General features: G+C 39.4%; 1 protein-coding gene across 3 annotated transcripts in view; it reads left to right on the top strand.

The window, feature by feature from the left end:
• VEZT (vezatin, adherens junctions transmembrane protein) overlaps nucleotides 1–13138 on the top strand; it is a 56890-nt gene that overhangs the window by 36699 nt on the left and 7053 nt on the right. For all 3 annotated transcript variants that reach the window (XM_035901052.1, XM_035901051.1, XM_035901054.1), the window contains exons 7-11: nucleotides 1013–1160; nucleotides 4228–4559; nucleotides 5091–5284; nucleotides 10457–10557; nucleotides 11635–11842. In XM_035901052.1, the coding sequence (XP_035756945.1) occupies nucleotides 1013–1160; nucleotides 4228–4559; nucleotides 5091–5284; nucleotides 10457–10557; nucleotides 11635–11842 (983 nt within the window). The remainder of the gene's footprint in view (nucleotides 1–1012; nucleotides 1161–4227; nucleotides 4560–5090; nucleotides 5285–10456; nucleotides 10558–11634; nucleotides 11843–13138) is intronic.

Below are 13138 nucleotides of genomic sequence, written 5' to 3'. Positions count from 1 at the left end.
AAACCCCACAGTTTTAATTAAGGCCTTATTTTCATGGATGCTTTACAAATATTTATATATATATATATTTCTGTGGAACAAATGTGCTTATGACCATAAGTTGTAAGTTTCTGTTTTAAAGCACATTTGAGTATTTTGACTGGGTATCTACCCAAAGTGTGCAGAAATCTTGAACTGTTCCTCTTCCCTCTTCCCCAGCATGAGGTTAGCCTAAAATTAGTGCAATTTTAAAATAAATGCTGCCTAGTCTGTGAATTCTTTTTATCTGTCTTCTGGTATCGGTTACATTGTGCTTGCTTCCTACTTTTTAAGCATTTTTGAGGACTGGAAGCGTACATTTTCCTACTCAGAATTTAAAGGTGCTGAATAGTGTTGATAGATAAAAATTCGCTGCTGTTCCTGCCAAGATCACAGTGGCTTTACAGCGATGTACTCAATAAAGTTAACAGTATGACAGTTGGGGAGCTCCTGTTCTTCACGGTGCTATCTGAAATGTCAGAGCAGTTATCGTAGAGGTCTCTGAGCGGTCCCTCCACAGACAGAACTCGCAGGGAATTTCCATCATCCCGAGTTTCATCTGTAACGTAGGCTACCTTTGAAACTTCAAATTGCACAGTCGTTCTCCACTTTGCTCTCTTAAATATATGAGTTCTGGTTTAAGATTGACACAAGCCTCTTCTCAGAAACTTAATATTTAAAGATATTTTCCTCACTTGAAAGGGATGCAGGGATTTTTTCATCAGTCTGTTTTGTTTCTTTTTATGTGTTTGTATTTAGATGTGGGTGTTTTGTCAATGCCTTATCTCTCACCCTTCTAAGAACCTTTAAAACTTGTGCTCTGAATAAGGGTTGCAAAATGTTCAATTAACAGGATTCAGGTGGATTTGGGTGGAATGTATACGCTTTTTGTACAAACTGCTGGAAAAAGGCAACCGTATTACGGGCGGTTTTTTCCCTTGCTGTGTGTTGAATGCAAAAGTTGCTTTGTTAACCACCTTAACTCCAGCTAAACCTACCCTCTGAACTCGGAGAGTGACAACGTGACCAGCTACATCTGTGTAGTCCCCTTTAAGGAGCTGGGCCTGGGACTGAGCGAAGAGCAGGTCTCTGAGGAGGAGGCACACAACCTAACCGATGGCTTCAGCTTGCCCGCGCTCAAGGTAACATCTGGAAGGACACATGCAACCACGCAGGCTCCTGGGGAAAATCTCTTTCAGTTGTCAGGAAGCCCCGTGGCTTGTACGTACTAGCCTGTAGTAACATGGTCAACGGAGCGGGAGATGCAATCAGTCTCATACCATGTGTTTCTACGTTTATTGGCATTTAGGTGATTTCTTTTTGCATGCACTTGAAGAGAAGTTGCACAATACATTGGGGTTTTTTTCCTGCAAATCATGAAAATATGACTCAGTGTTTTATAATCAGCTTGATCAATCCCCTTCTTAAAACTGATTTTTTGCTCTCTGATTTCACTTGACCCCAGCTGAATAAAATGATTTCCAGATTTGTACTTACATCTTTTCTAGCTAATCCCTTGACTTGAATAAAAAGAGAGACATCAGAAGATATAAATTAGTTGTAATCGCCGAAGGGAATAGCTGCATTTAGTTACACTGAGGGGTAGAAATCATGAGCTTGGACCCCTGCTGCCGTGAGCCAGTGTGGTTCTTTGATCTTTGAAAAACATTTAACTGAACAGAATGACAACCATATAATGGCCTTTTTATCTATTTTGTTTTCAGATGTTAGGTATTTTTAATTTGCATAAGTCAATGTTTGCAATTGGAAAGATCATCTAATTTGAATGCAAGCCTTCTACGTTCTAGTGGTTCTCTGCTGAAGCAGTTCCCTTTTAACATTTTTTTTTTAATGGAAAATTCCATTATTATGTGAATTCTGTGTTTCTGTGGGCTTGGCTCTTGTTGCATTTTATTCACTTAATTCTTAGACCCTGACTTCTTTTGTTCTGACAGTAAATGTTACCAGTAATAGTGATTGCTAAGCTTTGGGGCTTTGTCTAATTAGTTGTAAGCTAAGAGCTACATCAGATGTAAACTTTTGGGATTTTTTATTGCCTTCTCATTAGCTGAAGTTCTAATTGCAACCATGCAAGCCTACTTATTTACCCACTTCTTTTTAAGCACAAGAAGCTACTCAGAGGTGCCCAAGCTTGTAAGCTAAGTCTTTCTTTACCTGCAATTTGCAGTCATTTAACTGAAATCTGTTTTAGTTAAGCTGTTTGGGATGCTTTCTGGGTACAGTTAAGCTCACAACTAGCAAATCTCAGTTTACGTTAACTCATAGCAGACAGTGATGTAGGCTGGGTGTGGTGAACCAAGCTAAATTAACATATAGATATACCTGGATAACCTTGTGACATATTTGTGTAGTGAACCTTGGGTTTATGTGCAGTCCTCTTCATTACTTTTTTTTTTTTATTTGAGAGAACCTGTCTTATATTAAAATGCAGGTAAAATACAGACATGCATCCAGATTTGGCTAATATTTTAATTTTCATTCAAGCACATGTCTAGGCCATATGACAAATGTAGCCTGTGTCTTTTGGCTACCTTGTCCTTGAACTAAACAAACTTAAAGAGTGAAATTTTTTTGGCTTAAGAAAAAAGACCGATTCAAGCTGAGGAGAACCAGTTGGATGTTTTGGGTGAAGTTTAAGTGTCAGTAAAAATCATCAAAAGTCATTGGCAGTGCAACCTATTTGCAACCCTAAATACATTTGGAATTTCCTTTTATCTCATTGTTGTGCCTTTTTTCAGGTAGGTTTTGGATTATCGATTCCTGAAGTCCACTACTTTCGTGTGCTGCTTTTTCACTGCTTTTGCCTTATGTCTGGTGGAAGGGATTGGTCGTCTTTTGTGCTTATTATAGCATGAGCTCTTGACTTTCTGTCCAGGGCACCACACCTTCAGGGGCACTTAGGTGATTGCTGCCCATTTGTTTGCTTTTTATTTTAGCACCTAGCCAAATCACAGTCTTGCATGTGTGCGCAAAATTAATTTCATATCATTCTGTGTTCGTTCGTCTTATAACCATCTTTTGTAAACTGAGAATTTTTTTTTCTTTTGGAATATTTTACAAGCTTGCATCCAAGTATTTTTGATATACCCTTGGGGTATATCAGACCACATCTATCTGAAGGCATTTAATTTTTTATGTTACTGTTCTGAATGTTTTGCTCTTGATTGTTTGCACATTAGAAAAAAACTGCTACTTGTCCATAGTAGTACGAGTACAAAGATGTAGATATATTATTTCAAATCCCTAGATCCAAAATCTCAGAACAAGTAAATTGTTAGTCCTATTCTGTAGCTGAGGGGGGTGGAAAAAAGCCTGATGAGTGATCGCTTTGTCTTCCTCAGTCTGGAATGCTTGAGAACAGATTTCAGGCTACACCTCATAGTCACCTACAGTTGATCCCATTTAATAAGGGCCAGTATTACAGAGAAAAGTGTCATAACCTTTCCTTTTCATTTTAGAGATATAGGATGCTACTGTTCTGTCATGGTCTACTGAGCCAACAGTCTTCTCTAAACTAAGAAAACAGTTAATTTCATTGGGAGTGGAAGTTCTCAAGAAAGTGTAATTGTGGGTTTCCTTGCTCCCAGGTGGACTGACCTCTTTTGTATATAACATTATGAATCGATTCATTTCTTACAAGCCTTTCCCTCCTTAGTGGTATTGGTGAAATTTCTCACTTTGGCTGAAATCAAAATTAAGTTAGAAGCTCAGCTTTCTGCAGATGTAGAATGTCGTTCGTTGAAGTACACTGCAATTAGACTCGTGTTTCAAGGTTGGGTGTGGGGCAGCACAGTAGTTAGTAGATCGTAGAAATGATAGCTTGGCATTTTAAAGGAAAAAATGTCTTTGCTGCCACTGGAATTTTGGCAGCCCTTTATGAGCTGTAGGGTACATGGACATTATAGCAAATAATGAAACTGCCTGATGAGAATATGAGTTTTTAGGCCTCTCACAACCTTCTGAGCATAATTGCATATAATATCCTTCATCAAAGAATTAACAGTCACCTAAGGCTCACAAGATCTGAACCTCACGTGGTCTGGGATACCCTTCAAAAACATTCAGCAGATTTTCACAAAGTTCCTGTTGCTGGCCGAGGAATGTTTTCCCATGGTGTATCTGTACATTTACTTTGGAGGCTGGCTGTCTTCCCAGGTGCACAGAGCTTAACCCTACCCTGTTTTGCAGGTCCTCTTTCAGCTCTGGGTAGGGCAGAGCTCAGAATTCTTCAGGAGGCTGGTGCTGCTCCTCTCTCCAGCCAACGCGTCCCCCAAGCCCTTGGTCTCCCCGGAGCGGCTGCCTCATCATATCTTGTCTGATGTAACGCAAGGCCTACCTCATACACATGCTGCCTGCTTAGAGGAGCTTAAGCGAAGCTATGAGTTTTATCGGTACTTTGAAACTCAGCATCAGTCGGGTTTTGAACGGCCAGCCAGAACAAAGCAGAAGTCAAGAGAGCTGAACAGTCTTCAGACAGCTGTACGCAGCTTGCAGCTTCATCTCAAGGCGCTGCTCAATGAGTAAGTTTACACATGAATTAAGGGAATATGCCTGTAGGAAGAAGGCTTCAGACTTGAGTTCTTTGGGTTGTCAGCTTGTATCCCAGGTTAAAAACAAAAAGGCAGATGCGTATAGTGGTTGCAGCCATAGGCATCTCTTCACACAGTATGGGGTGAGTTGTTGCTCCCTTCAAAAAATCTGAAAACATCCTTCTCTTTCATTGATTTTGCAACATACCAAATGCTTTATAAGAAAGTTCAGCTTGTAGTATCTACCTAGTGAATATTTTTAAAAATTCGTCACTGCCTTGGTGAAATATTTGAAACTGTCCTACTCCTTTAATCTTACATGTAAGGATTACTATAATGAATGCGGGTGAGCAATGTATCTTGATGTGTAGAAAAGAATCTTCTTTTGGGGAGCATTTTTGAGGAGTTGGCCGAGTTAGATTCTTAAAATTTGAAGAAAATAACAGGAAATAAAATACTTGAAAGAATGGTAAAGTCAAATATTTATTGTTACTTATTTCTGTTCATCTCCTCGTCACTTAGGGTAATAATTCTTGAGGATGAACTTGAAAAACTTGTTAGCACTAAGGAGACACCTGAGTTGACAACAGAAGCCCATCAGGTTCTGGAGCAAAAACTAAAGTTTATTCAGCCTCATATCCAGGCAAGCAACAGCTGCTGGGAAGAAGCCATTTCTCAGGTGGAAAAAATGAGTGGAAAAAACCCAAATAAAAAAGGTAAATGTGAGAGATTAATTCAGCAGCTATCGAGATACACTTTAGAGAGGGAATGGTTAAATTGATCAAAGACAGCATTCAGCCCACGTATCGAAATTTTAGCTGAAGAAGGTCTCACAACCATACACTTTGAAGAACTATATACATATGTCAAACTTTTTCATTGTGATGACCTTGAAGCTTTTGTTTCAGCAAAACATGTAAATGTGTTAACTCGTCCTGTTAGACCCGTGGATTCAGATTGTTACATTTCCAGGCATAGACTGATAGCGGCTTTTTGCCTTTGATTGGTGAATCACATGTGAAGGGGTAGGATTTTGATGAATTGTCCCTGAGATTTTCATTTATTTACTGCATAAAAATTACATAGTTAATTGATATGACAATGGCATCGTCATAAAACTTTATTGGCAATGAGATTTCCTGGAACATTTTTATTTGTAGAGGATGTGTTGAGCATGTAATACCCATTTACCTGCTCTCTTGGAGAGAGCGAGCTAATCTTCTGTGTGCTTAAAAGTCATACTGAGCAGCATATCCCAATGTTTTGCCTCATGTGACCTGTACTGCCCGTGCTGTTCTCCCTGAGAATCACAACTACCTTAAATAATGGCCTAAATAAATTAGGCTCGCCTGACATGGAGTTGAACCTATAATTTCTAATATTTCTTTTTTCCATGAGCTTTTTTACTGTCCTAGGAAGGCAGAGCTCAGCATCTGAAAAATGCTGGTAATGGAGACTGCATTAGGAAAATTATGACTTGGGGTATTAGCAAGTTACCTACAAAAATCCAAATTTGTAGTGAGCTAAGTTCTTAATGGTATATGGGTGGGCCATCCAGTAGATGGATGAATATTTCTGTGGGCCTACAGGTGTGCAAGCTGACCTTGTTCATGCTTACATCAGAACTGGGAGCACTGGGAGGCCTAATGCAGGCTCCGTGCAGGTCCAGACATGGTGTAACCAAATTTGTGTGTATTTTGCCTGATAGTCGAGTCTTACAACTTCCCTCTCAGTGCAGTGTAAAAGAGCCTGTGAGGGAGGATATTAGGTGTAGTCTGATGCATTTGCATGTACTAGCCTGTTGTGCTTTGTTGATGCCCTCCACAACCAGCAGTTCCACTGATCTTTTTCTTCCCCTTTCCTTAAATGTTCTTTCTGGCCTGCACACCGTAGTATTTTTAGTTATGTTAGTTTTATTTTTACTTTGTGTATAAATTTCACAGCAGGCACTTTTATTATAACTTGCTTCCTTTTAAAGTTCAGTACAAAAATAACCCAGTGTGTGATCTAGAAGGGAGGGATTGCGTGGGAAATGAAAAAAATCCTTCACTTTCACTTTTGCCCAGTGACTTTCCTAGAAATGTGCTGGGGTTGAATCTCAATTTTGCAACAAGTTTACTGAATTGATCCACAGGAGCTACTTATAAATGATGTTGGTCGTTGAAAACTATTTTCATCTGACTACGTTTGACTTCCCTGATATGTTTCTAAGCAGTCCAGCTTCTGTGAGTTGACCTTTTCAAGCTGTGTGTGAAATCAAGTCTAATTCTTCTGCTGTTTTTCTACAAGTCTTAACAGATGGTCTGTCGGTCATGATTATGTGAATTACTTCATCAGATCATCTCGGGTGTTTTTCAATGCTTCCTCTTTGGAAGAAGACACCTTTCTGCTGAAATAATATAGCAGCTAAGCATATCTTTCTTTTGTCTTTATGCACTATTCTCCAAAACCAAATTAATCTTTTGACAAGAGGTGAACCCCATGGTAGTAGAACACTGTGTCTAAGTGGATGCCCAGCACTTTTGTTGCAACAGATGTTTAGTTCAAGTAGCTAGTTCAACCAGTAGAGCAGTGGGAATACTGTTTTCAACGTCCATTGTGAACACTGTTGAAGAGGGAGCTGTTCCTGATGCCTTAGACCCAGTTTTGAGAGGAAATATTTCCTATTCATAAAAGCTGTATGTATTTGTTAAATACTTTTTAGCAGTATCTCATAATTGTGCTTAGTATTGAAATAAAATCAGTCTTTCTTTCTTCCTCATCTATAAATACAAAATGTATCTGGTATTTAAATTTACTGTTTGCTTGGGTTTCATTCTTACCACGTTTATATACTGAGCAAAAGCGTATTTTTGCTTGTCCTTCTTGGTTCCTACCGCTCTCAGCACGGGAAGGTTTCCTTCCCTGAGAAGTGGAAGTCAGCTCAGCAGTTGCAGCAGCAAAGGGCCCGTGTTGCTCCGCGGAGAGGAAGAAACTGGGAACTCACTGGTCGCAGTGCTGTTGTTGAACCAGGAGTTCAAAGTTTCCAACCACTAAGGAGCTGTTTTGACCTGTGGGCTGTCCTAGTTGCGGCATCGTAGGTAGCTGCCTAGCACTTATTTTCAGAGCAATTTGTATATCTTTGTTTTCTGTATGAACAGATGAGTCTCCTTCAGCAAGCGCCGCATGCTTCTTGGCCTAAATCATTCTGTGTCAAAGCAGGTCTCTTAACAGCTACGTTAAACAGTTCATTGCCTCAAACTGTCAAAGCAAAGCCTTTAAGCGTAACTGATGGAATATTTGTACACTCCCATCAGCCTTTCACGGGTGGTGATACTTTAGTGAATGCCATTTGGCTTCTTTGTTTCCAGGACTGGGTGTATTTCTAGAACCAGTGCCATTAGTCACTGACCCTGTCAGATACAGAGCAAAGCCCGGGAGCAAGTGGGGCTTTAGCACCTTCAGGGGAATTCCCCTCTACTGAAATTCCTTGGGCAGTGATAGACTTGCCTATCATTGATCTACATGCAGATCTTTGCTCATTTCCAACATGAGTTGATTCTAGACTATCAGCCATTGTCTCTTTCTTCTTTCACCTTTTTTATCACTGATAAAACTGATTTACCACTTAAGGCCTCAGGTTAAGCATGTAGTAATCTGCTGCTAATTTTACCCTTTTATGGCTAGTCACAGTGTTGTTTTGATGATCTTTGAAATAATATCCCTCCAACTGTTTAAATCCCATCCTTTTTCCTTTTAAACTGTCTCTTATCTTTGCAAATGTATCCGACTTTTTTAGGTATTTGTAAGAGCAAGGCCATAGTACTCTGCTGCAAGCTCCTGGATGTTGCAGTCTTTTGATTCACTGGAGAGGAACTAAAGCGAGCAGCAGTTTTAGTTAAACACTGTGAATTCAGGATCTTGAAGCATATCCTTAGCAATGCCATCACCCCATATTGGTGACAAACAGAGCAGTCAGTACATACTAGAGCAGCTGGTTTACTCCTCTGATTTGGCAAGGCAAGCTTTCAATTGGTAACGTCCATATACTCTTCCAAATTTGTCTTCATACCTTCAGGAGCATATTTCTATTGTTGCTGTCATTATTAAAATGTTTTTATTACAAGGCAGAGTTATGCAATCGACAAGGGGGCTTGATATTTATAATCTACATGCTTCCCCTTTCTTTTAAACTTTGCATTTAGATACTTCTAGAATGTCAAATCTTTAGCTCAGCCCAGGCAACTAGGGAGCTACATACTTCCCTTGTTTGCAAAAGTGGGTAACTGAGCACCACTAAAATTGTCATTAATGTGAACTGCCCACTTTCAGAATACCATCCCTAAGTACTCAGTATGTAGATTAGGAATTGAAAATAGGGATAGGTGGGGCTTGGCGAGGTCATCTGCTCAAGGGTGAATTAGTAATGTTGTCTACCTGTTCCTAAAAACCTCTCTTTCGAGACATTTTACAGTACTTCCAGGCATCTATTCCAGCATTTAACTCCGTTACCAGTAGAAAGTTATTACTGAACATAAAAACCTCTTGCTGCAATTTAAAAGCAGTACTTTTGATCCAGCCACAATGGAATTCCATTTCTTCTTTATAGCTCTTACGTTTTTGAAGACAGTTAATATGTTTCTGTCTTCTCTAAGTGACTCTGTATCCCTCAACTCTTCCCTGATGACTACACTTTACTTATTCCCCTGATCACTCCCACTGTTTTCCTCTGGACTCCCCCTAGCTGGTCCACAATATTATTGAATGAAGGAGCCCCAAACTGGGTACTATGTTCCATCCACAGCCTGAGCAGTGCCAGAGTAGAAATGTAATTTCATGTGTCTGACAGTCAGTGCTGCTGTTTATATGTGCTAGCATGTAGTTTGGCTTTTTGCTTGCAGCAGGGTATAGTTGACTGGTAGCCTCCTCACGTCTTTTTCTCAGTGGTGCTGCCCAGTCAGGTGCCATACATTTGTGCGTTTGACTATGCCAAAGCACAAAAATTTGCAGCCACTGTCACCAAACTGCTGTATCTAAAATCCAGTTCATCCTGTGCTGTATTTCTGATTTTCCAGTTTGTTTTGGATTCCAACGGTGCCCTTCGGTATCCTTTCGGATTATCCCAATGTCAGCAGATTTAATGAGCTGAAACACTTTTCTTTCACCCATTGGAAGTATTAAAGAGTCTTGGACTTGAGACCAAATATATTTTTCCTATCTGAAAATGGTAACTACACCCTGATTATCCAGGAAACTGTTCTATGCACCTAATAGCAATTTCTCCTGGCCTATGCATTTTACTTAGGAGTATGTCACAACACTGTGTCAGAAGCCATACTGAAAAAAAATGCAGAGTCTCTTTGGCTTCTTTCTATTCATAAGACCTGTTAGTGCATTGGAAAATAAAATTGGAGTGATTTGACATCTTCTATTCTCAACAAACCCACACTGCTGTCACTTATCACCTTGCTACCTTCCAAATAGCTCCCTGTAAATTTTGCTTGATTGTTTCTTCCAATATTTTCCAATGATTTGAAGCTGATTTGCCTATAATTTTACTGGTTTGCTTCTCTTTTTAAACTTGGGCACCAAGTCTCTTCTCTGGTTTTACCAGTTTTTCTCACCACCTGCAGGTTTTCAAAGTCTATAAAAATGCTGAGATTTGTTAGTTGAAGTATTTCAAGATGAGTTTCATCAGACCCAGGTTATATCAAAATAGCCACGTTATTTAAGTGCTCTCTATCACAATGTTTCAGTGTATTCTAACCAGCCTTCTCACCATTTTTTTCATGTGTGCCTATCCTGTCTAATGAAAATGCCTGGACCCTGCCTGAGCAAGTCAAAAACATCATTCAATGCTCAATCTTTTTCTTTCTTTTTTTAATCCCTTTTCTTCTTTCCCCATAAAGGCAAACTTGAAGTTTCCTGTGACAACCTACAGCGTACTACAGTACCTTTAACACAGCCTGCCATATACATAGAAAACAAAGATCCAATCCCTGAAGAGCAGGTAAAAAAAATAGGACCATTTAAAATAATAATTGGGACTTGTTTGCTCTGTCCATTCCTTTTTCAGTTGCTTGTGCAGTGACCCTCTTGTCTTGCCAAGACAGATCAAGTGGGTAACCAGTGCCATTTTGTAATTGGACTTAAAGAAAAAAAATATGTATACTATTTTTGCTGTTCCATGGGGAGGTATTCCCCATCCTGGAAACCAGCCTGTCTTCAGTTTGAGTAGAATCATAGAATCGTTTAGGTTGGAAAAGACCTTTAAGATCATCAAGTCCAACCATTAGCCTAACCCTGCTACCCCACTGCTAAACCATGTCCTGTAATCTCTGCATTTTTGGATACCTAAACCAGACTGTGACACTGAACGGTTTTGTGTTGTTTTGGGAACTCAGGTGTGATGGTTGGGCTGTCTTGAAGAGCTGCTGGCCTCATCCATCCCAGAACTGAGTGGCAGATGCATTCGGAAAGCAGAATGCTCTGCTCTGTTGCTCCCTCGCCTTCTCCCAATCCTACCCTCCATGTGTTCTTTCTAGATTTTTTTTCCATCCCATCAAAGAGCTGGGACTAATAACTTTACTGGCTGTCTGTTATAACATAAATGGAGCTCTGGGTTTTTTCATGCTTTTAAGCCAATATAGTTAAAATTAGAGGAGGACTTTGCTATTCTCAACATCCTCTTAAAGAGGATATACATAAGTTAAATTAGTAAGATGCCTGACTGAGGAAAAATTGCTTACAGTGTAAATTATTCAAAAAAAGGAAACGTGCATCGGCACTGCTTATTTCCGCCTGTAATTATGGGGAAATGGACTCCTATTTTCAAGGTACAGCACTTGATTATACTTGTGTATGAAAGTAAATCTTAGGTGACTGCAGTAATGTTGACTTTCAATGAGTGGACTTGCTCCAAAATTATACAAATATAACTGAGATCAGTGTCAGACCCACCTGCTCTGCTCAAACAGGGCTCCATCCTATTGCTGTGGTTGGCTCGTCACTTGGTCGTGCATCAGATTTTAGGATAGGGTCTACACTGACAGTGAAGATAAAAATTTTTTTTTCTTTCTTTCTTCAGGAATTGGAAGCATATGTTGATTATTCAGATACAGAGAATGACTACAGAAGGGAAGATTTTTACTGCTTTTCCCAGGAAGAAAGAGAAAGACAAGAACGAGAGAGACAGGAATCTAAGAGGGTGTTACAAGAATTGAAATCTGTACTGGGATTTAAAGCTTCAGAAATAGAAAGACAGAAATGGAAACAGCTGCTATTCAGCGACCATGGTAAGCATTGCTTTTGAAAATTAATTCCTTTATAAGAAAGGGTAGGTGTCTGTTTGTCATCAACTTTTGACTATGCTAGAATTCGGACAGCGCTTAGCTACAGTAGTATCTTTGATAGGGCTGTGTGGCCCTAGTTTGCTATTCCATCTCTTTATATTACTTGTGGCAATCATTTTGCTATATATTGAAAAGAACTCAGAGAAATCGGAACTTGGCTCTAAACAAAATGTTGAGCTAAAATGTTAAACACACAAAATATTTAGACAGCATAAAAAGAACTGTCAGGCTATAAACCACGCAAACTGAACTGACTTTCTTTCATGGCTTTCCAGTAAATATGAATTTTAATCAGGGTGCATAAATAAATTACTTCTCAGAATTTAAAGAAACCATCAGAAATTATTCCAGGCTTACAAATATATATAGGTTAAAGTGAAGAGCTAGACTCTGAAGTATTGAAGGCTCATAAAAGAGCAAGACTGCTTTTGTTTCCATGAGAGAGTGAGTATACAGAATATGTTTTCAAAAAAACCCCCGCCAATCCTAACAAAAAGAGTTCTTCCAAACTAGCCTTCACTAGCTATGAGGACTGCTGGGTAGCTCCATCCGCTTGCACTTGAAGGCAGGAATATGAAAGTTTCTATTGCCTCAACAAGAGTCTAGCAATAAGACTGGATACAACTTGATTCCTTTCACTGCTTGAGCTGTTTGATTTATTATCTTTAAAATTGGCAGTAGTTGTCTTTTCCTTTTTCCCTTCTTTTTCCCATTTTCATTCCTTCCTCTTAAAGACAGGCTAGGAAAAGCCCTCTAAAAAATTTCATGTTCTATGTTATGAAAAACAACCCTCAAGTCTGGCAACATATCCAAGGATTTTGCCTCTGCCAGCATCTACCAGAAAAAAAAGACCATGGATTGTGTTTTTCAATAATTTAGTGGGAACACACAGTAAAGACCGCACCTATTTATGAGACAGTTTCTTTTGACATCAAACCCACAAAAATATCCGTTCTTCACAACTTTCTTCTTTATGTCCATTTAGCTACAACTATGGCAAAGGAAATTACTTGGCCATTGGTATTGACTTCTCTTCTAGTTGAGTTAAAAAAAAAATGAAGATGTCAGATTGCATCAGAGTCTGCTCAAGAGCAGGATTTCTGTGTTATCCTTATGGTATTAGATGTGACACCACACAACTCTTCACATAAATCTCTTCAGGTCTTCCTTTCCTTCCTGTCAAAGGGAGAAAGAAGGAATCCTACCTCCAGTTCAAGTCCTGACAGACCTAGTGACTGC

Source organism: Egretta garzetta, unplaced genomic scaffold, assembly GCF_000687185.1.
Source record: "Egretta garzetta isolate BGI_Z169 unplaced genomic scaffold, ASM68718v1 scaffold38, whole genome shotgun sequence".
NCBI lineage: Eukaryota > Metazoa > Chordata > Aves > Pelecaniformes > Ardeidae > Egretta > Egretta garzetta.
The sequence above is the reverse complement of the archived record's forward strand: the minus strand, read 5'-3'. Positions and strand labels throughout refer to the sequence as shown.